At 40.1% G+C, this 24,282-nt stretch overlaps 1 protein-coding gene across 2 annotated transcripts in view; it reads right to left on the minus strand.

Moving 5' to 3' along the window:
- CDK5RAP2 (CDK5 regulatory subunit associated protein 2) overlaps positions 1 to 24,282 on the minus strand; it is a 71,248-nt gene that overhangs the window by 35,349 nt on the left and 11,617 nt on the right. For both annotated transcript variants that reach the window (XM_066562980.1, XM_066562979.1), the window contains exons 12-19: positions 22,915 to 23,133; positions 17,348 to 17,518; positions 16,445 to 16,618; positions 11,400 to 11,497; positions 7,934 to 8,064; positions 6,223 to 6,338; positions 4,649 to 4,777; positions 434 to 529 (exon numbers count right to left, since the gene is read on the minus strand). In XM_066562980.1, the coding sequence (XP_066419077.1) occupies positions 434 to 529; positions 4,649 to 4,777; positions 6,223 to 6,338; positions 7,934 to 8,064; positions 11,400 to 11,497; positions 16,445 to 16,618; positions 17,348 to 17,518; positions 22,915 to 23,133 (1,134 nt within the window). The remainder of the gene's footprint in view (positions 1 to 433; positions 530 to 4,648; positions 4,778 to 6,222; positions 6,339 to 7,933; positions 8,065 to 11,399; positions 11,498 to 16,444; positions 16,619 to 17,347; positions 17,519 to 22,914; positions 23,134 to 24,282) is intronic.

The raw sequence follows: 24,282 nt of genomic DNA on the forward strand, positions 1-24,282 counted from the left end.
GCAGATTCCTGTTTGTATGAAAATGCAGTTTACCATTTACCAAGCTATCAAGCATTTCAACCCTAAAGAAAGATCTGCAGGATTTTTGCCTCAACCCCAGCAAGTGAATCTCACACAATTTGTACTCCAGGCCTGACTGCAATGGAGGCAGGAGATCAACCTGTGTGGATGTAAAGAAACACAATTTCAAGGGACTCAGTTATCCCCATTCAGGGTGACTATGAGTACTCAAACAGAAAATAATGAAAGCAATCTTGAATGCAAAACCAGCCCAGAAACACAGGAAAAAGCTTCCAGAAGATAACATTTAGTTGCAAGCAAAATCAGAAAGCAAGAAAAGTATGTTTTGTTTGCAAAATGCTTTATGCTCTAAGAAAATGAAGACATTTTGAAGGCATGCAGAGAAGAGAGCACTGTCCCATAATGCTCCTACCTGACTGACCCTCTCACAAAACTGACTGTTCTGCACCTTCTTGTCATTGTCACCATCTTCAGGCTGCATCACGGGCTTCTCTGTTGTTTCAAGACACTACACAAAGTATGGAATGATGTGAAAATGTAGCACAAAAAAAAATACTGTGATATGAAACGTGCATAAATAAGTCAGTGATATGTCTTAAAAGAAAAATAAAAAAGCCTGTAATACAAAGTAACAAACACCGAATTAGATTCCTTCAACAAGATCAAAGAAAATTAATATAAACCCCAGGAATGACTCATATCAAATAAAGTGAAACTTTATCTTATATATTCCTTCATTTTTACTTAACCCTTCCTCCTCAGAATTTACAGAACATATAAAAACCATTTAACCTTTCATGGCAAAGGAGCTTTGCATCCTCAGCCGTGTCCCCATTCTGCCTATTTTATTTTCCAATTTCCAGAATTTATTTTTATTTGCTACACAATTTAGGCTCTTCTCCAGCATTCAAGAAATAGATGCTTTTAAAACTAAGCACATGTGGCTTGCTGTACACTAGAAAGATTTACTGTGCCACTGAAGGTTACAATCTGCTGTGTCTATGCCTAAATTTGCCCATTTGCAGCAAATGGTGCCAAATCATCTTTTACTCCCTGTTTCCCACAGAACCCATCCCATAGCCTGAGCAAAGAGGAAGAGGAGGATTCAGCTTTTTTAGGAGCAGTACCCAAGGCCCTGACATCAGCATCACTGAGAGCAGGAGCAGAATCCCTTTGCTTTGCTGGGTGCTGTTGAGCACTTCCAGGCATCCAGAGGCTTCTCTGGGCACCCTGTGCCAGGGCCTGCCCATCCTCCCAGGGAAGAATTTCTTCCTAATATCCCACCTAAGCCTGCACTCCTTCCTTTTAGGGCCATTCCCTGTGTCCTGTCCCTCCATCCTTGTCCCCAGTCCCTCTGCAGCTCTCCTGGAGCCCCTTTAGGGGCTCTGAGCTCTCCCTGGAGCTGCTCCTCTCCAGGTGAGCACCCCCAGCTCTCCCAGCCTGGCTCCAGCCCTTGGAGCATCTCTGTGGCTCCTCTGGAAACTCCAATTATGCCCAATCCATGGGCAGGACACAGCCCTGGCACAGAGGATCCCAACCTGTGTGGGACAGAGTTAGTTCTGCTTCCTGAGAACACTGGGAATTGAATGGATCTGTGTGGTTTGAATTTGATTTTTTAATTGAGTATGCACTGAATGTATGCATATATAAATACATATATATAGATTAAAAAATATACATATAGACACATATATAAATATATATATAATATACATATATATGTGTGTAGATTTTATATATATGTATATGTATATAAAAATATACATATATATACTAAATTAGTAAGAAAATCCCTTTCATCTCCCAACCCCTTGCAGTATAAGCAAGGCTAATGGTTTTAGGTATGAATTTTAAAAGGCAGAAACTGGATGGTGCAGAGTATTAATATATTTGCCTTATACAGTTAGAATTCTATATGGAAAACTGACTTCCAAGTCATCTTTGGGTTATCTTGGTATTTTCACTCAGACCTGGCTTTGCAGGACAACACAGAGTAAAGACAATTTGAAAGTTGGTGAAAGACACAGAGGGGTTTAGGGTATATAACAAGGACATGCATTACAAAAAAATTTTTGCTGTAATCATGGGATGCCAAAAGTCCAGTAATGTTAACTATTATTTTTTTAAAAACCTATTTAGTTTAATCTTCCCTGTGTAGGTTCAGGACAAACCCTACATTTGTGTATAAAAAATTAACTTATTTGTACATGTAACTTATCCATGCAATGCAACTACATTTTATGGGTCAGCATTATTTAGTATCTGCTTTTCCCAGGCTGGTATTTGGTTTAATAAGTGAGGATTCATTAATGAAATTACTGCATAAGACCAACAAGTTGTAAATACACTGTGACAATAAATCACTGCACTATGGTCCTGTGTCGGAGAGGCTGACACGTCCTGTACTCCAAGGAAAATGACCTCATGTGCAACAAAATATTAAAAGAAAATAAGTGTCTTAAGGCCAGAAAGATAAGTCCACCAAAAATAAGCTGGCTGTTTTCAAGTATTTCCATAGAGACTGAAAACCAGGAGAATGTTTCTCCTGGATGAAGCCCTGATGTGCTTGGTTTGCAAAGCCCTGAAGGCTGCAATCACTGAGGCTGCTCCTCTCTGAGAAGGCAGATGTTCAGAGGACAGCACAAAAACAACCTTTACCTCTCCTCCTTCCCCCTCCCAGCACGAGCAGGAAGCCAAGGAGCAGAGAACAAGGGGCTGTCAGAGCCTGCAGGGGCACCAACGTGCAAATTCCTGATTTGTGCTCTGCCTTTGGGAAGGAAAAGCAGGATGGGAGCATTGTAAGAACCTGAGGAAGATCCCATATCCAAATTCCTCTTATAACACAGATGTCAGCGTCACCCCAGCACTACCTGCCAACAAATTCAAGCTCAAAAAACACACAAAAAAAAAAAAGTAAGGGGTTTTTGAGAGTGGTTGTTAATATGCAAAACACACTGTTGCCACACCCATAACCCAATATCCAGGCTGTCAATTATTGCTGATAAAAAGACAGCTTCTGAACTAAAAACTTCTAACTAAAGATCCTTTCATTTCTGAGCTCCACAGAACTACAATCATTCTGGCACTGATTAAAAACCGTATTTAACTTTCCTACTTCCTTTCCCAGAACGTTGAGGTTTATTTATATTTTACAAACCTCACTCTGTGTCATTTTACATCTGATCCTGCAGTTTCTTCAGTGAGCAGCCCTGTGTGTACCTGTCATGTCGAGGGGAGCAGGAGCACACAGCATCCTGTCACGATAATCCTGGCACAGGACAGGAATTCCTTTGGAATTCACTGTGGCATCCACGGGGATGCAGAGCCCTCTGCAGGATGACGAGACAAATGGCTAAAAATGTTAATTATGGGCAGTGCAGGCACCTGGACAGGGATCATCCACCAGCTCTTCTCCCAAACCTCAGTGACACATAAATTCACCATTTCAATAAAACCATGGCACACCTAAAGGTCTGTTTCTAATTTTAAATATACTTCAATTAAAGACAGCATGACTGTGTCTTAAAACTGAAGAAGCAAAAATATTGTGGGACTGTCCCAGTATACCTGCAGCACATCCAGGAAAAGACAGGAGCTTTTTTCCTGAGTTCTGCAGAAAAAACATTAATTCCACAGTCCCAGTTCTTGAATCAGCCAGTCCTGCATGTAACTGATTCAAACTATTTCTAATTTTGTTCTTTTGAGTTTAATTCAGAAATTCAAGACACAAAGCACCATCATCATTCCTTTTGTATTTTTTCCTTCCTCTTCAATACATTTTGCACAAGGATGGAACTGAAGGCAAAAGCCACAAAGGAACATAAAGACAAACACTACCAGTGTTTGAATTACCTAAGTGTTTGAATTACCACATTTCAAGTAACACTTTCCAAGCTGGAAGGGTCACCCAGAACCTCCTGGACAACCTTCACCACTCACACACATGTGGGGACCCAGCACCCAAAATGCTCCCAGTGCAAGGATTTTGCCAAGGTCTCTTCTTCCCCACAGCTGAGAACAGTCCCAGCTTTGGGGAAATGAATGAAACACCCAACAGGGATTATTTCCTGGCACCTCTCATAACCCACTACAGTGCTGGCCCCTTCTTCAGGCACTTCTCTGTTCTATATGAAGAAACAGCCACGTGTTTAGGTGAGCTGAAGGTCTATTCCTGAGGTTTTGGCTGCACTGAACCCTCCTATTTTGAAGATGCATCAGAGATCTGAATGAAACTCTTAAATAATTAGACACAGCCTGAGAATGACTATGCCATAGCAAACAGACTTTTAGGAATAACTAAAATGTTTTTTAAGATATTGCTTTCTTTGTAAAATTAACTATTTCCCTCCCTTTCAATTGACAAAACAAATAGATCACAGACCCAATTAATATTTAAATGAGTATGTTGCTTCCCTAAAATCAACTTGACACATCACTGAACACTGGCATTGAGCTGCTTCTCTGTCGTGCTAACATGTTAAAGCTGTTTACATCATTAATTTAAAAAGTTATTATAAGGAATTAGCAGCCTCAGCCCCAAGGGCTTTACACTCCTGCACTGATGTAAATAACTCCACAAGGCAGATTGGATGTGAGATCAGATTCTACTTTAAAACAGAAAACCTACCTCTCTGTGGTTTAGTATTTCCAGTGCTTCCTTTCCTTGAGAATCCTTTGTACAACACCCAGACTGTCTTGCCTTAAGCTCTTGATTAATTGACTGCAGCTCTTTGACCATCAGGAGCAGGTCAGCAACCTAAATAACCAGAGGAAGAACAAGCAGAACTGGTAACACCCAAACTAGAGGGAAAACAAATGATGGCAGATAAATCTCCAGCTAAATGCAAACTGCACTGGGTTTTGTATCTGCTCCTGCTTTCATCTCCCTAGGTATGGAAACATGCTGCTGTATTTGTGAATTAGTGTTCAAGGGACCTTCATTTGGAACACTGTAGTTCACAGTCTGTGTCATTCTTATTAAGTTTAGGTAACAAGTTTCACAACTCAGTAGCAAGAACAAACCTGAGGGCACTCACACAAACAGCTGATCTGAGAAGAAACATTTAATGTAATAAAAAACAGCATTACTGGAAAGAAGCAGCATTCAGGAACAAGATGTTCTTCTCTTTCCAAGCCCCTTTAAAAGCCATTCTCATTCTGAGCAGTTTCACAGACACAGAATCTGACTGGGCAGCTGGGTTCAAAACTCTCATGGCCACAAAGCCATGAAGTGTATCAAGAAGTTTGGAGAAAAAAAGTGAAATCTTTTTATCAGACCAATTAACATACTTGGAAAACCAGGTCAGCTTTCAGTCACACCCTTTTTCCAGTAAGAAATTACTTATAAATATCTTTTCCTAATGAGTGTCCTTGAGCCTTCTGAAGGGAACATGCTCAGAGATAAAAGTGGTGAAACCCCAGAATGGCACTGGGACACAATCTGGGGCTTTTTTAGGGACACCTGTTCCAAGTAAGACAAACTTCCTTCCTTCAGACTACCCACCTCCAGAGCATGAGCACCTGCCTACAATTCAGCTGTCCCTGAGAAACAGAAAAACTTCACTGATGCTCACTCCCAACCAACCATATTCAAAATTATTCCTTGTCATGAACTGGTGCATGGATCAGATGTCACTGTGCAGGATCAGGAGAAAGAGAAGAAGTTTCTGAACTCCAATACTGATTCATTGTTTGCTCTGCATATTTCATCTCTGAATTTCAGTTCTCCTTACACACAATAAAGAATTCACCTCAGGGTTATTTTATAACATGCCCTATTTACCAAAAGATTTGCAAATCCTGGGGTGGAGTGTGCTATACAGTATATAGACACCACCACCTCCATGATTAATGAGGTACATGAAATACACATTGTGGGATGCTCAAGGCAAAACCTTTCTTTGGAGATGACGTAGATGAAGTCTGAAACCTGTATTGAGTCAAAACCTTGAGTCCAGGTGTCCAAGAGCACAAAACCCTGGCAGGAAATCCCTCAGCTTTCAGCTGGTTCTGAAGCCCATGGGTGTAACAAAGTCTGAGTAGTTCATAAAAGGTGGGCCACAAACCACAGAGATGGGAGCTCCAAATCCTTCCAGAACTACCCAACTGCACCTAAATAAATGTTTCTGTGAGAGACACAGAAACTAGAAACAAAGCAGAATTAAGCCATTAGGAACAGTAAATAATGAAAAAGATCAATACCTTTTTCTTAAGTTCTTCCAGAGACAGATGGTCTATCTGAAGGCTTAAATGGTCTTGTTCTCCTAAACAGATACTCATATAAGATGTTTGATCTCCACAGAAAGATAGAGTTTCATCTGCCAAAACAGCCAAGGACAGATGTTATTTCAGAAATTCCATTTGCAGGAAAACACAGCACAGAATGCACAGGACATTTCCAATAAGAACCTTCCAGTAAGTCTGTGGGAGGCCACTTAGAATGTTTCATTCCCAAAATAAGCTTTCTGTTTAATTGAAAAAAATTTGTCCTCATATTTCTTTGTGTTTCTGTCACACAGACTTGCTGCATTTTCTGTGGCTGTATTTTCTCTGGTTATCAGCACGAGTTGTGAATGTAATTCTGAATTATAATTTACATATTTAGCATTACAATTAGAAATAATTTTTAGGAAGGATAAGTTAGGCATGAATAGTTATTCTATTTTAACTGTAGTTTAACAAGGTCTCAAGGAAAAATGCCAGGTTAGACAAAACTAATGAACTTATTTTGCTTTTGGGTCAAAAGAATGCAGTAATTGGATTGAAAATAGTTACTTATTCACTGCCTCTATAACTGCAGGAATTATTTATGTTTCAATAAACACCTGTTTATTTACAATATAAATGACAGTCAGTTCTAGAAATAAATCTCATTAGATAGGGAGAAAGCATAGGACAAATAGGACAAAGAAGAGAGATGCAAATCCTTCAAATCCTACTCCCAGTTCTGATACCGATCCCGTGGCTGCTGCAAGGACCCAAAAGTCACAAATCATTACTGATTTTCCAGCCTTTACTCCCACCAGCCTCACCCTCAGCACAACAGCTCCTGAGAACCCTGGAGCATTCACAAGATCCTTTGGCCCACCCTGGTTGTTGATTATCTCTGGGCTTTTGAGGTTGGAAACTCTGAAACAGCTGAAGTTTACCTTTTGTCACTTATCAGAGCTGTCAAGTGATGCTAAAATTGAAAATCTAAGTTGAAAGGGGAAGTGAACAGGCTTTACTGTTATTTATATATCCCCTATGGGATAAAACAGAAACATCTTGTACATATGCAGTAAACTATTTAATGATACCCACTTATATTATTCTTTTCTATATCTAAGAATATACTAAAAACACCTCCCAAGACATACAGCAAAAAAGCCAGAAGCTAAGCTATATTTAAAAGCTCTACTTTTTCTGAATTACTAAGTAACAAAACTTCTAGGTATTTTTTTCTTTCTCAGGGAATACTTCTGTTAGGAGGAGGTTAGCAGTCCCTGAGCCACAAACTCTTTGGGAAGTGATTACACCCCATGGTCAGAAAGTGATCCCATGGCCACCACGTGATTGCAAGGCAGGAATCTCTGATTTTTGTGGAAAACAGTAAATTCTGTGGGTACAAAGCTGCAGGCAGCATGAAATGATCCCTGCAGTAGAACTGCCATGGAATTTCTAACATTTGCTGCATGGAAAGAGAGAAAGTCTCCCTCTGTATGTGCCCTGATTGCTCCAAGGCATTCTGTTACAAATCCACCAAATCATCTGTATAGAAAGTCAAAAAGAAATCTTTTTGCATCTTTCAAAAAGAAATATTTTCACACCTTTTTTACTCTCAAATATTTTTTCTTCATGCCAGCAAACTGACTGTAATAAAACCACTTTTCTTTTGTGCTAGAGGAGGGTTGAACTGGGCATGGATACAAACCTTTGTGGTTTTTCATGTCCTTAATCTGATCTTGTAAAATCTTCTGGAGATTCCTGTTACCTAAAACATCTTCTTCCAGTTGTTTTCTCAACATGAAAATGTTGTTCAGTTCCACTTGCAAGCTATTTATACTGGGAAAAAAAAGGGACAAATAAATCTCTTGAGATTCAATTCAAAACATTTTGGTGTGCACTGGGTTTTTCTCCACTCAGGCTTGCAGCCATTCCCCATTCCCCATGGCTGGATTTCATCCCACACTTCCATCATTCTGATGCATAAGCACAAACAAATCCCTACATAGAAAGAGGAGATTAAATGTTTACATACACAGCATTTTCCTGCTCTTTTGGGCTCTGCTGCCTAAATCAGCTTCCCCATGACAGAGCTCTTCTACCAGCCTCTTTCTGAGCAGTTCTTTTTAAGGAAAATCTAAATTACTATCTTCTAAAAACTGTGCCAGAAAAATATCATTATCGCATAATGCTGATGGCTTTGTGTATTCCATTATGTGGTGACCATGGAAACTTTGTTCCCTTGCCACAGAGCTCCACCAGATAATCTAATCCTGCACTTAGGAAAAATATCAAAAGATCCTGTTCCACTGAAAATAGGACCCAGACACAACTAACTGTTTTATTTCTTCATTTATCCACAGTCTGTAAAAAGACCCCTTGAGTTCTAAATTGTCTCAATTGTCTCAGTTACCACAATGGGGCATAAATGTCCAAACTTAGAATTTATAATTTGCCGAGGTGAATTAATTTTTAAAGCAACTTTGCTACTGAAGCTCTCCAGCATCAGCTGCCCCTTGCTACATCTTCCCACACCCTTCAACTACACCAAGAAGGCAGTTCTGATCAATCTGTAAAAATATTTTAAGTGCTGAAAATAAACCAACCTGAAATTGCAATAAAATGAAATAAATTTGATTTAATAAAAAATAAATAGGAGGCTGTTACTGAATTCTTTGTATTATTTATTTTTGCATTTACTTCACTTAGTGTTTTAAGATAAATTAAGCTGCTGTAGAATTTCCAAGCCACTGCACTAAATGACAGAGAATTCAGGGATCTTTAAAAAAAATTCAATCCACCTGATGGGAGACTGTACAGGAACACAGAGCACATCACACTTGCATGAGAATAACAGAGTATTGCAGATGCACATCAATTAAAAAGCTACATGTATGAAAAGCCTCTCAGTCTGTCTCCTGACAAGTGTGCTGTTGTCAGGGGTTCCTGCACAAGGAACTACTGCTTTAAACAATTCTTCCTCATACAAGAGCTTCTGTGAAGTGAGAGCTCTCTTAAATGCTCAGCAAAAAAAGATTAAGAGTAAAACCAAACCAGCACATGACTAGAAGCCAGGTAAGCACATTTTCTCCTTTCCATGAGTTAAAGGTTTTATAAGAACAAGCCCTGATTCCCCTCTTGGAGAGAGAAGGAATGTCTTGGTCCTGACATCCAGTAACTCATTTTGAAAAATAACCACCCAGGTTGCTTAAAATAAATATTGCCTAAAAGAAGATGTCAGCAAGAAAACAGATGTTTGCCCAAAATCCATGTCACTGCTGATGGCAATTAAACCCAGCTTCCTCATCTGTGTATCTGCAGGGCTTCTTTACCCATTCCCAGAAGTTTGGGATTCAAGCCTTGATGAAGTTTCCAGCATGTTCCAGGCCCCAGAACTGGGAGAGGGAGGAATAAGAGCAGCTCCAAGCCCTAGCTCATTGTGCATCCTCTGCTGTTGGGGCACAACAGGCAGTGACTGCTCCATGCACTCCAAAATCACAGACTCACAGAATTCCCAGGTTGGAAGAGACCTTCAAGATCATCAAGTCCAACCTGTTCTCTGACACCTCAACTAAACCCTGGCACCAAATGCCACATCCAGGCTTTGTTAACACCACACCCAGGGATGGTGACTCCACCACCTCCCTGAGCAGCCATTCCAGAACCTTATCACCCTTTCAGTGAAAAACTTATTCCTAATATCCAACCTATATTTCCTTGGCACAGCTTGAGGCTGCGTCCTCTGGTTCTGTCAGTGCTGCCTGGAGAAAGAGCCCAACCCCACCTGATTACAACCTCCCTTCAGGAAGGTATAGAGAGAGATAAGGTCACCCCTGAGTCTCCTTTTCTCCAGGCTGAGCACCCCCAGCTCCCTCAGGGGTTCCTCACAGGGTTTGTGTTCCCAGCCCCTCTCCAGCCTCGTTGCCTCCTCTGGACACACTCATCTCAACGTCCTTCCCAACCTGAGGGGCCCAGAACTGGACACAGCACTCAAAATCCCACATCAGAGATCAGGACTGATGATCCTGATCCCACAGAAGCTCACTGCAAAAGCCCAGTGATTACACCTGCAGTTCTGGGTTTGCTTATTTGAAAGGCATTCTAGAACAGCCAGTTTCAGAGCTTTGCTGACATTGCTGTACAGAATGTGGAGCCTCTCCTTGCCCACAGAGCAGGAGTCACAGCTAGGTCCCTCTCTTCATATGAAATCAGAAATTATCTCCATCAGCTGACTGCTAGCATTATTTTTCATTATTTTTTCTAGTATCTAAAGCAGGTCCTGAGCTGTGGCCAAGCACAAGCTGGCATTGCTGCTAAGTGTTTAACTCACACACAGATCTCATCTAGTCTAGTGCTACTTCTCTTTATGGTTTCCAAACTATAGTGGTCAATAAAATAACTGCAAAATATAAATAAACATTCCCCCAGAGCTGGCAGGTATAAGCCACTGCTTTCAGGAGCTGGCACTCAAATGTTTTAAATACTTCATTAAGAAATTTGCAATTATAGCAGTAAATTATTTATAAAACATTTCAATTTCATTTGTCTACAGACTAAGAATTTTCTTTATCATAACATCTCCTCTTCAACTGCCAAGCAATAACAAGATAGAGAGTAGGCTGCAGATTTCTTTCTGAATTGTTGGGTTCTTTGATTTTAAAAGGTTAAAAACCACTTGCTCCTGCCACCCTTTTCAATGCTTTGCACTGAAAACGTACTATGCAAACTTCAATTACTCTGTTTTGTTTAACCTTCTCCCAAATCTTGCATATTTATATTCTCATCAAAATTCTCACAGAGTCACTTTTAAGATAAGCATTATCTGTATTTTAGGAGTAAAAAAATGGCAAATTGTCCAGTGCCCAAAAGTTCACTGCCAATTTGGTTTTAAAACAGATGCCAAAACACAAGATTTAAGTATGGAAAATCCGGCTGCTCACTTTGGTACCTAAATGGAAACAGGGCTCATTTGAGATTCCAATCTAAAAAGAAACATTTTCAGAAACATTTTAAGTAATTTAGATAATAGAAACTCACTTACATAAATATTTCTCTTTAGAGACTACTACAGAGAGCTTATAAACAACTGGCCAGAACAAACTAATCTCCAGTAAAGCTGCACATTGACTTTTGCCCTTTGAGTTCAGATTATCCCCCAAAGCTGAAGCACTTACCTATCTGACTCCTTGAAGGTCTTCACTAGAGTAGAATAAATATTCTGTTCTTTCCTTAAAGCAAGGATCAGCCTCTCATATTCAGCCTCTTTATTTTCCTAAATCAAAAGAAGAACATCCTGTGTTTACAACGTGATTTTCATGTCTGTGCCCATGCGTGTGCTTGTGTCCTGAAGCACTTGTGGATGCAGCTGAAATCCCAATTTTCTGAACAGGATCACCAGCACGGATCTGAGAACCATTCACTGCCCTTAAATCCAGCTGTTATTGAGGGAGGCAAAGAGTGTTTCCCTGTGTACCCACCATGAGTGAATCACACACCTCAACAGTGCTCCAGCATTTCTCTCACAGCCTCAGAAGTTTCCCCCATCCCCAACAAAAGCATCCTCACCCCCAAAGTTCCCACAACAGGAACAACCTGGCAGGCAGCTACCCCAGAGGAGGGCAAGGGGAGCAAACAAGCCAAAGCTCCAAGTACACATTTTAGAACAAGTCCTCTTTGTGTTCTGGATGAAATTGGCTTTTTTGGGGTGAGAAGATCCAGCAAATTCTGTTCCCACTCCGAACAAGAAGGATTATATTGAGCCCCAAATAAAGGATGAACATATCAGACACTGCATAAATCAGTTTTCTGCACACTACAAGCTGCTGCTTCACTCATGTGAAGAAAAGAAAATGGTTTATCTACAGTCTTGCTCACAGAAAGGATGATATTATTATTATAAGAATAAACATAAACTCTTATGGTACATTCTCAGTAAGGATCCTCTAATTTCCCCAGACTTTTTCACTCCAAAACAACCAGAGAGTCAGTTTTTCAGCAGGAAGTAAAAAATGCAGCTATTTAATGGAGTATTTCCTTGCACTTACTATGTAAAAGTATCTAAGATATCAGTCATTTCCAAAGAGAAAATAACTGGGATATTATAGCAAATTTAGATGTATTAATATTGGGCACAAATTCACCTCTGTTAAAGAATTTTTGGTTCTCTCTATTTTCTATTTTGACTGAAAACTGAAAGGAGGAACAAAAAAGGTGCCATGGCTAAGGGAGAATTTCAGCTAAGGGAACTCTTAAGAGATACTAAATCATTAGTGAACAGATCATTAACAAGGAAGAAACCTACACCCAGGAGTTTTCAGCAGCTGTTATCATTCCAACTGCAATTCCTAAGGAGGAAATTGCAACCAAAAAAAAATCAGCTACAATAGAATCTCGTTAGCTCACACTAAAGATGCAAAGACTGCTAATTTGAACAATTCAGTGTTCTGCAAAGTAAACAGCACAAAAGCAAGGACAACCGGTGTTTACTTTTAATTATTTACACTCTTACTTCACAATATGCCAGCAAGTATGTTAAATAATATTTTGCAAGTGTAATCAAGCTGTACTCAGGTGACTCCAGTTAAGGGAACCAGCCTGGCAGGTCCTGCTGCAGCTCCTACCACTGATGCTCCAGAGTCTTTGAAGAAGTGACCTTGCCTTTGGACAGGTGCCCCATGTCCAGCTGCCATCATCTTCCTTGAGAAAGTCTCATTATCAAAGAAATGAAAAAGCTTTCTACACCATTACTGTGGACCAGTCTAATTATTTTACCCTTGCCTGATGCTTTTAGAAACCTTGATACACCAGGCTGCAGACAAAAGAGACAGGAAATGTACCTTCAAAAGCAGCTCATTTGTTCAATGATCTGTCCACCACGATGCACTGATGGAGTCAGGCAGTGATTCAAAAATTTAACAGTACCTAAAGGCTGCATCTAAGAGACATTTCCAGGTTCTAGTGCAATTTAGACATTAAATACTATTCTGTATTAAAGTGAAAAATCCTGAGCTTCACATCTAATTTATTATCTAGATCAGCAGAGGAAGAGCTCCCAGCAAAGCTGCTGACTGAGCATGGAGAAACACAAAAACAGATGGAGGTGGGTGATCCAGAGGCCAGTAATAAAATAATCTCATGAAAAAAAAAGTTTAAAAGTACATCTTGCAGCCTAAATTAAGGAGTCTTATCAATGTGCTGGAATCTCAGCCTTTCAAGAACAGACATTAAGCAAGAAATACATGGGTTGTAATTTAAGTTGGAAGAGTTTGATCACAAACACTGACCAATGACGTAGAAAGCAACAGAAAAAAAATTAATCTTTTTACTTAATTTAGTTGTTTCACAGTCTGTTAAAAGTTCTAGTGAACTCTTCCATATGTCTGATCCAAACCTTGCAATTATTACTGAAGACACTGCAGAATTCTATCCTAATTAAAGCTCTTTCTGAAGCCTGGCAGAGCACTGTCATTGTGCAGAGTTAGTGAGCACAAATGAGGGAAGGAATGGCTGCTGCATGAACAAAGCAGTGCCACACACAAACCCTGTTCCTTTTAGGATTCACATGTTGGGTTCTCCATTTGTACCAAAATCTCAGTAACCTCATGAAGTCCTCCCAACTCTTTCTGCCCAACAGGAGACATGAGCTGTTTCTTAATTCCAAATGTCACAGGCTATACACAAATTATTAAATTCTAAATTCAACTACCTAGGTAAAGGTTAGCAAAATCACGAGGAAGTGTTCCTGATTTTTTCAGAATCTTTCATGAATAATAAGGATGAGGAGATGCAGCATGAACATCCCTTTTTTTTGTACATTATTACTGTCATTTCTAAATAACGTGTAGGAGTGAATTATTTCAATCAACTCCCCGACGGTACACAAAACATAAGGCAGCTCTGTAACTTAAATAGACTGTAATGCTGTGGGAGTTAATGAAACATTAAACCTCTTGACACATGGTGTGAGGGAAAATGTGTTAGAGGAGATAGTTGCAAGACATCCAGGACCATATTGCAGTGAAGGATTTATATTCCCGTGAAAGGAGGCAATCTAATATGTTAAAGTCTGTATTTAAGTCTGAAATACTATTCCTAAGCAGCAGTGGTGGAAAACATAACTTATTTTCATTAAAGGTTCCTTAGATTGTAAGGAATGAAAGTAAAAGGTTTATACCCCCACAATAAATAAATTATTGGCAACGTCACAAGAATCTCTGGTTACCTCACTGAATGTTCTCGTGCTCCCAACCGCCCTCAGGATCATTTCAAAATCTCTGAAGGTTAAAGGATAAATGACTGAGGGAAGGATATTAGCTATACCTCCTCACTGATCCATCCATTCATCCATCACTAGAATTTGGTCATTTCTTCCAATTTCTAAATTCCTTGTCTGTAAAACACATTTAACTCAGACTTCAGAGATCCCCGAGTCAGAAGTTGCCAGACTCCCCTAATTATCAATGCCCTCACTCACTCTCTCTAGACCATGACAGTGCTCAAAAATCCAAACTCCAAAATTAGAACCTGTAATTTATCTTTCCTGGCCTGACCAAGGCAGAGCTCTGGGTGTTGGTTGCTTTAAAATTTATCATTACATTAAAATAAAGTACAAAGATCTGCCGAAAGAGAGAAAAGTTCTGCATCTCTCCAATCAATTTCTTCAACTTTAAAAGCTCGGTGAGGCTGAAGAACCTGGTTTCTGTCCCCTCTCGTGGGGAGGATCCAGCTGTGGGTTTGTTGAGAGTCAGTGCAGCACAGCAAAGCCATCCTAGAGTGCCAGGCAGCCAATGAGAGCAGAGCTCTGGCTAATCTGTGTCCAAAAACTGGTGATTAATATGCCCAAGTGGGTCCTTGCAGGAGATAGGTGACACAGAGGTTGAGCTGGGAGGACAATGGGCTGTGATTAGCTATTGTTCAGTCACTGAGTGCACAGAGCAGAGAATGGGCTGTGATTAGAAGGTGGGTCTGGGTGATTTCCTGCACTGCTCCTGCCCTGGTTACCCACCTGAACAGAGGGAGGGGTACACAGGCAAGTCACTGTTTGATTTCCATTAATTCCCTGTGATTTTCCATCCTAGGTCCCTTTGTGACAGAAGTTAGGTGCATGCACTGCAGTTTGTTGTGCAGAAGTGGAATTTCCCCCCAGCCTTTCCCAGACCATTTTCTGTGTCTGCACATTCACACGTACTGGAATAAACCTTCACTGCTGCCCAGGCAAACAGGGCTGCAGCTGCTTTTCTCTGAGCTGGTCACACTCCACATGTTCTTGTCTCTCCCATGGTTAATTATAGTGCCCATCACATTCATCATCTCATCACCAGACTGTTCAGAATGTGACCCAAACACTGCATTTATGTTTCCTTTGCCATTGGCTCCTTTTATTTTGAACTTCCTTGAGAAAGTCTCGTTAATGACTGACATATTATCAAAGAAATGAAAAAGCTTTCTCCACCATTACTGTGTACCAGTCTAATTATTTTACCCTTGCCTGATGCTTTTAGAAACCTTGATACACCAGGCTGCAGACAACACAAAAAGAGACAGGAAATGTACCTTCAAAAGCAGCTCATTTGTTCAATAATCTGTACACCATGATGCACTGATGGAGTCAGGCAGTGATTCAAAAATTTAACAGTACCTGATTTCTTTTTGCTAGAGCAGAATGGAGGGTAAAGAGAGAAGGAAGTACTTCTAAAACTAAAATTTTGAATTTTGACCTCTCACTTCAGGTACAAATCTTTTCAATTCACGGCATCAAATAAAGTAATGGGCATATATTGCTCATCCTTTTTTAATATACATATTGCTGTACAAATTCTTCTTTGCTTTAAAGCAGTTTTCTTCTTGCCCTGGACATGTTTTCACTCCTACCTGTATTTATCCTCACATTCCATTTATCTCCTGTGGGCACCAGCTCTGTGCAATCTTTCCCCTTATCTATCCAAATTACACAAACTCCTCTCTGCTCCTCTCTCCAGAAATGCAGATATCCTCCCACTCAGTGAATTATGTCTGCCCTAACCACCAAAAAACCCTACCTCTTTACAGCAGGCAAAACATCTGAAAGTAGGGAATTTAGTGATGCCATATGAATTCATCAGAGCACAAACATGGTGAATTACAACATATATCAGTCCACAGCTTTGAAGCCAAAGTCAAAATTCTCTTCAATTTGAAGTTCAGGTACTTACCTGCAAATGATCAGTTATGCAAAACTCACCTCCAGCTCTCTGACTATCTTGATAATTGACTGTTGAGTCTGTGCAGCACATTTCTCCTCCACTAAGCCCTCATTTTTCAGTTCAAGTTCTTCATTAGCTCTTAAAAGGTTCTTGCACTTATTCTGGAGCTCCTGCAGCTCTGCATCCTTTTCTTTAACTGTTCCATCAAGTCTCTAACAAAAGAAAACAGGCAGTTTTATAAAATTTACTCTAATTTGAAACTGCAAAATACAAAACCTAACAAAACTAGGAGAATATTCAAGGATGACCTGGAACATGTTATTTACACACCTTGCAAAAAGAGTTCAATTTAAGACACCAGAAGCAAAACCAAAAGATACAAAGAAGCTTTCCCCACCTATGCAACCTTTTCAGTATTAAAAAATTAAGTCAAGGCATGCACCTTTGTCTCCAGGTACAGAGCAACCTCAACTCCTCTCTGCATTGCTGGCTGAATACCATTACCACCTTTTTTACTCTGTGCAAACTGAGCAGGGCCCTGTTACCATTCAGGCAGGAACCTTCTCATACAGGATATTTGGGGCCCCCAGAAAAGAAGATAAAATATTTCAGTATCTTTTCATCAATTTCCACTTTGTGCACAATAAACTGAAAATCATGATCACTTCAGAGCTTTTACAACAGTGACAATCCTACATAAGTATTAGTAAAGCTTTCTTCCCCCTCTGTCCACACGCTTCACAAAACCCTAACAAGAAATCCTGGTGAATGTCACACACTCTGTAATTACAGGTCTGTTCTGCAAATACAGTATTATGAGAAGTGAAGGATTATCTTCAAAATCAACAATAACTCCAACTACAAACGTGATTTTGTAATAATTCCCCACACAAAATCAAATGATAACTTTCCATTTTTCATTTCAGAGCAAGTCTACCTACCTGAAGCAGCAGATCCTTGTGATTGACACTGTCTGTCAGCTGCCTTATAACAAGTTCTTGGCTCTGCAGCTTCTGATTGCTTTCACTCAAAAGAATATTGTAATGGTGTTCAACTGCTTTTTCTTTCTCAATCATTTCACCATGTAATTTCTCTAGCTGATTTCTAAGGTCCTACAAAAAAAAAAAGAAACTGAATATGCAGCAAATCAACTTTAAAGAAAGTTTAAGACTAACAACCCACACTGTCACTGAAGAATGTACTGAAGCCACTTTCTCTTGGCATAAATGAAAACAATTAAAGAAAGAACAACTTTCAAATAAGATGTCAGTATTTTCTTCCATAAATCTAGGTTGTTGTTTAAATGCTTTTCATACAAAATGGCTGGTCTCCAAGGCTGTTGGGAATATTATGCACATAGATGTTGTCAGAATGAACATTCATTTCTGAGTCAATTTACTCTCTGGCTAGAAATAGGAGAAAATTGCTTACAGGTGATTCATTTTGTCATTTGCCTTTTTTCTCATCACACCATGAAAATTGTTGCACACTGGTTACTTTGGCACCAAACAAAAGGTCAGAAATGTTAAAACTTTTTCCTTTTGACAAGAACACAAACTTCAAATGACCAACCAGGTCAAGCTCATGATCAGAAGGGATGAACAGAACTTGATCTTGGCTCTGGCTCTGTTAATTACTTCCCGCAGCTCCAAGATTAGCTGTATTACCTCCACATCTTAGCTTCCCAGCAGAGAAATGTGGACATTCTGCTCCTAAAGCACAGGAACAATCTCTTTCAACAGCTTCTACACAGCAGCAAGTCCCAAGGGCTCTGAGATGTGTTAGGACCAGATTGAAATGCTGCAATGGAAGAGCAGCAGCTCCTGGGCTGCACCAACCACAACCCCAGCTCTGCTCTGCAGCCCCACTGATCTGTCCCACTCCAGCTGCAAACCCACAGCTTTCCATGGGGTTTCAAAGTCTGGCCACCTGACAAAGCCTTGGGTCCCAAGAAGTAACATCAAACAATTCCTGTTCCTGACACTCTGCTAGGCACCAGGACAATCACTACATCTCTGTGAAAATATGAGACTATCAGCATGGGATTTACAGTCAGCTCATAGTTAGAGTGGAAAATATTTAAGGGCACAGGGCAGTAGGAAAATTTCCAACGTGGCTTCTCTGTCCCTCCACCTTCTCTCCCACCACCATTGTTTTGTGTCACTTCCAACATTTTTGCTGGTTGGTTGGGGAGTTTCAACACTGTCAACTGAAGGAAGCAAAGCTTGCATAGACTCCATCCTAATTTTATAAACATTTCCTCTACTGCACAGATTGTGTGGAAGAAAGAGAGGTAGAAACTTGTAACACAGGAGCTGTTACCTAAAATTAAACAATTAAAACTTGCAGTAGACTTTATACTATCTAAACTTCTGTTCAGACCCAAAGAACCAGGTAACACAGCCTACATCTTCAAATAAATGTTTGCTACTTATTCCCCAAAAGGGCCCATTTGTGAAGTAGCATGAGCCCTTTAAATAGTTTGCACATATGGTAGTCACTTATAAACTTTATTTTTACCTCCACTGGGATTTAAAATTTAATAGTTGTTTCTTATTCTAAGTCCAAAGAAATAGCACTAGTGACATTTTAATTGTAGTCTCTTTAAAAACTGTTTTATGTCCTTTTCTTGACTTAATTACCTTGCTTCATGCAGGTTCACATCAAATCCTTAACATCACTTTATTACTTCACTGTTTTATTTCTGTTTATTTTGCACATTAAATGCAAAATGTCATTTACAAAGCCTTTTGGTTTACTTACTTCATTTTAGCTTCATCTCCAGGTTTCAGCTAAGAAACACCTAACAGCTCCCAAAACCCCCTCAAATGTTATTCAAAGAATGATTACACCCTGACCCTCAGTTCTACAAACTGGTTTTTTTTCAGGAGCAAAAGAACTACTTGCTTGACTAAGAAAACTGAAGAACAGCAGAATCAGGTCCAAGTTTTGTCTAGATACCCAAACTCTCCAATATGTTCCTGTTTTTCCCTAACTGCTGCCTATAAATACAAACTGCAGTGGGAAGCTCTGATAATTGCAAAGGCTTTTGGCTCCAAGTTGTGGAACTCTTCAAGTGGGTCACATTAAACCTATTCCCACACAGCACTGGAATTGGAAGCAAAGGATCAACAGCAGTGTTATCACATTCCCTGTGCTGCAAAGGTCACTCCTTGGCTTTTTTAAATGTTATTTTTATACTATCATGTTACTGAGTGGCTTGAACTGACACATTACCTGCAATTAAACTTCAGGGGACTTTTCATCTGGCCTGCAACTTCAAGTGACCAACACTGTGACTCTTAGTGAAAAGCAGAAGCAGCTTGAAGATGACAGACATGCAGAGTTAGAAAGATGCTGCTGCAACAACTGTACTCCACCTGTTATCTCATCTCAGTCCTCCTGGTGCACAGCACCTGTCAGGTGCAGAAACCAGATTCCTGCCCTAAAACAGCAGAACTCAGCAATGGGCAGGTTTATGGGAAGAGCTGGACTGACAAGGGATGTAATTGTGGAAAAAGTAGAACAGCCTGTGTGAAATTTCCAATTTGCACATAACTTTGCCTCTCCTATTTCTGCCCTCAGAACTCCCTAAATCCTTCCCACGGCAAGCTAAAGGTGAGACTGAAAATTACCTTCTTTGCATGAGCTGGAATTGTGTAACACACCAAACTATCCATCACTGTAGCAGGTTGCTTGAACTCATTGACCACTCAAATTGTCTGGAAGAAAATCTATTGCTTTCTATACATTGACTTGCAAGGGTAATATAGTACCTACAGCTCTCAGAGCATAAACTTTGCAATTCTCTCTGCCAACCTTTTCCCCAAGAGACTTTCCTATGATTAATGATAGCTGAACTAAGAAAAATGAATGTGAAACACTCTAATATAGAAGGCTGGAGCAGATGCCTCCCCCTCCTTGTCAGATGAAAACCAGTTTGGTGAATAATTAAGTTGTGAAGCTCCAAAACCTTCCTCTCAGGCTAAACTACAGCTAGGAAGACTAAATAATAAATTCTGCCTAATGAGTTATTATGCATTTCCCCAACCAACTGATCAAATATGAATATCTAGTAAATACACTTGAACTGTCTACATTTAGGCCTGGAGAGAGAATGTGAAGTGTTTAGTCATGTAAATTTGAACAAACTTCTCAAGGAAGAAGCATTCCACCCCTGTTACAGGCACAGCACCATGATAGCCATGAACAACATCAAGGATGAGATGCTCATTCCTCACCAAGAGTGTGTAAAAATAAAAGTCCAAAGTTTCTTGTTCCAAAGAGCTTTAAGTGATGTTTAACAGCATCTTGATAGTGATGCTTAACAACAGCTTTTGGAAAGGACAGAACAGAAAGAGCTTTAAAAGCTCTTTCAGATACCTTTTAAAGTTGCCCACCCTAAGGCTGGAACATGGTTCAAGAACATCTAAATCCATTAATCCAAGAAACTGCTAAAATTGGACCAAGTCTGTGATGGGGATGATCAGCTCACATGTAACAATCTCACTTGTTGGAGTTTCACCTTCTTCCCCTCCAGAACAGTAATGCCCAATTCATGCCCAGACAAACTGGGTTTACAGCAGGCCATGAAATACATTTTAGGGGGGGTTGTTTGTTGGGGTGTTTGGGTTTTTTTAATGAATATATGCAAAAATTTAGCATTACCTGCTACACCCAATTACAGTATATGGGAAGTCACTGCAAATTTCCCTGTGAATGAGTGAAGAGCTAGGGCAGCAGTTCATTACAGAAATTGAGGGCATTTTCTACAGTTTATACACTTTTTTGCTAACTTTATTCCAACAAAATAGAAACACTGATGAATAGGCATCTTGGAGCATAAATAGAACTGAGTTTTTAAGGCTGTCTCATAAAAAGTTTGCAGCAGATCACTGAAGCAGTCTCCTATTTGTCAAAGAGCAAAATCTCACAGCATATTGTTTAACTCCCACATATCTACTACTTAATGGGCAACACTTCACAGGCAATGTGGTTCTATCCAATGTACTTGCAGCTCTGAAATTGAAGCAGCTGTTCTGCAAGGAGTAGGAAATAGGTTAGGGATATAATTTTTATAAGACTGCTCATCTTTTGGCAGGAATGCTTTTCCCCAAGGAGCTCATCTTTACATGAAAAACTTGGACATAATGGAGTCAAACAGGGCTTCTGTAATCCAGCTAACTTCAAATCCCCTAGCAACTCCCTCCTCAGTCCTATTTTTCCTGTCTTTCCTGTACAGTTATATTCTAGCTGCCCTGAAAGATGAAAAAAAAATCTGAATAGAGAAGACAGTTAAATATGAAATACTTCAAATCAATAAATGTTCTTTGTGGCTGTTTTACTGACAGCAGCGATCTGTTCTCGCTCTCCTTAACATCAACGCCCCAAAGAAATCTCAAAGCACACCAAAGATAGAGATTTTGTGATGGCAGCCAAACCACAGTTGACAATCAAGCAAAAATGCCTTAAATTGGGAGTAGGAGGGGGAGAGGAACTTCATTTATTTGTAGGTAAAGAGACCCCTCTGCTGGTTTATAGGAATAGTGCAGGAGCAGCAATTTCCACGTCTCCCTGCTTTATTAAGGTCCTTATTTAATAATGGAACCAAAACACCTAGTGAATAAAGACAGGCTCATTAAATCTTTTATGTAATTTAATAGAGCAGGAGACTAATCCCTAACTGAGGAGGATCAGACTGTGGATGCAAGCAGGACTCTGCTCATTATGCAAATGCTGCCCTCGTGGAAGCAATGGTGAGAAGACTTTAACAAAATCCACATGACAGAGCATTCAGGTGAGAAGTGGTTTGTGTCAAAGCCTCAGCAGAAGGTGCATCCTTTTTCCAAATGAAGAGAAGGAGAAACTTGGTCATTCACTTTGCTGCATCAGCTGTGAGTGCTGGGAGCAGGAGAGCTCATCTGAATGCCCACAGCAAGGTAAAAACCCTCAAGAGAATATGAAGCAGCAGAATTAATGAACAGCACCTCATTTTTATGTTAAACTGTGATCAATTAATCCTGTGCTTTGGGTCTTTTACAAGCAGAAGTTATTTGATATACAGCCTTTAAGTAACCCTGCTAGAAGAGCAGAGAGCAGGCTGAGGTTTGACTCCAGGTCACAATTAGAAGAAAGTTTAAGTAGTGAAATTTAAGATAATCTATAGACATGCAACAGGAAAAATATGGCAGAAATGTAAACATACATTATCCTGATGTTCAGATTCTCCCATCAGAAAAACTGGACCAACAGTAACCCATTTACCATTTCTAAAGGTTAATGTTTTTTTTCCCTAGGACCTAACTATCAAAATTATATTTAAAATATTATTCTGTGCAGATTATGGGCCAGAATTTTCCTCAATCTTCACACACAGCATTAGACAGTGTCAGGCATTTCCTTCCCAAAAGTTATTTAAATTAAAAACCTAATTTAGTTAGAAAAGGACCTGCTAAAGCACTGAATGATTTCTAGACTTTAGGAAATAAAGGAAAAACATGATAATAACATTAATGGTTTTGTCACTTCTGCTCTTCTGCAGTTGTGCTTCATCCAGCTCCTTCTCCATTTTCTCTCTTTCCAAATTCAGATCACTCAGCTCCTGCCCAGTGACTTTAATGATCCTCTGCAGCCTGCGGTTCTCAGCGTCCTTGGTGAGGTTCTCTGAGCGCAGCTCTGCCAGCAGAGTCTCCTTCTCCATCAGCAGAGCCTGGTAATCTGCAGCACCCTGAAACACACAACAGCATTCAGCCTCCAGAAGGGGTTTTCTGGAGCCTGGGAGTCTTTGCCACCATTGCATCCCACAGCCCTGCTCCTCTTCCCAGTGTTATCAGAACTGGGGGGCAAAGAAACAGTGAAACGACAGAACAAGGAAAGTGTAACACTAAAAACTTCCTCTAGTGATGTAACAAAACTTCCTCAGTGCAGGCTGAGGAAGTTTCAAGTGACAAAGAATGAGACAAAGGGTGACATGCAAAGGAGCCCACAGTGCAGACAAGGTCATGGCAGTATTATTGATTCACAGAGCTTTAATTACATCCAACTATTTCTGGACTAGAGTCCAGTTTCAGTCTGGACTAGGGCAGGAAGTTACTGAGTCTTTCATGGAATCACAGAATTAAGATTAGGAAAGACCTTTAGGATGGAGTCCAGCTGCCAGCCCAGCACCAGCACCGTGCTCAGCACCAACCCACATCCCCAAGTGCCACAGCTGCACATTTCTGGGACGGTGACTGCACCCTTCCCCTTGGCACAGATCTGTTTTGTGCTCAACCACACACTGCTACAAGTGGCCCTGGAGCAGAGCAGAGGTGACAGGAGCAGAGGGCCCTGCAGCACCTTTTACTCACAGAGAGCTGCCTTCAGCTCAGGGCTGGAGCTAAGGAGCAGAGTGATGAGGAGCAGGACTCACTCTGCAGCGTGGGCTCTGCGGGCAGCAGGGATCAGTTGCACACTTCTTAAACTCAGAACTTTTTTAAAAAAATCATCAAGTCCCTTTTCTCCTTCACACACACACACAAAAAGCATTACTAATTCACATTTTCACAAACAACATTCCAGTGTTTTATAAATAAAAGTGGTTTCACATTTATTCACATATAAATAAATCCAAGCAGGTGTCTCGCACCCAGTTCAACTCTAATAGGAAGCCTGTGCTGGCACCATAATTTTGGGAAAAAAGCTCAAGAAAACCTCAGCTCCCCAGATAGTTGTGTCTTTATTTTTAAGTTATTCTGATATTACATGTTTCTCCCTTAAAGATTCTCAATTTGTTTAGATTTATAAAAAAATCCAAAAAACAAGAAGGAGAAACAAGGTAAGTTATTTTAACATTCTATTGTTCAAATAATTTTATTTAGGATTTTTTTAAAGTAAT

Source organism: Molothrus aeneus, chromosome 19 (genome assembly GCF_037042795.1).
Source record: "Molothrus aeneus isolate 106 chromosome 19, BPBGC_Maene_1.0, whole genome shotgun sequence".
Lineage (NCBI taxonomy): Eukaryota > Metazoa > Chordata > Aves > Passeriformes > Icteridae > Molothrus > Molothrus aeneus.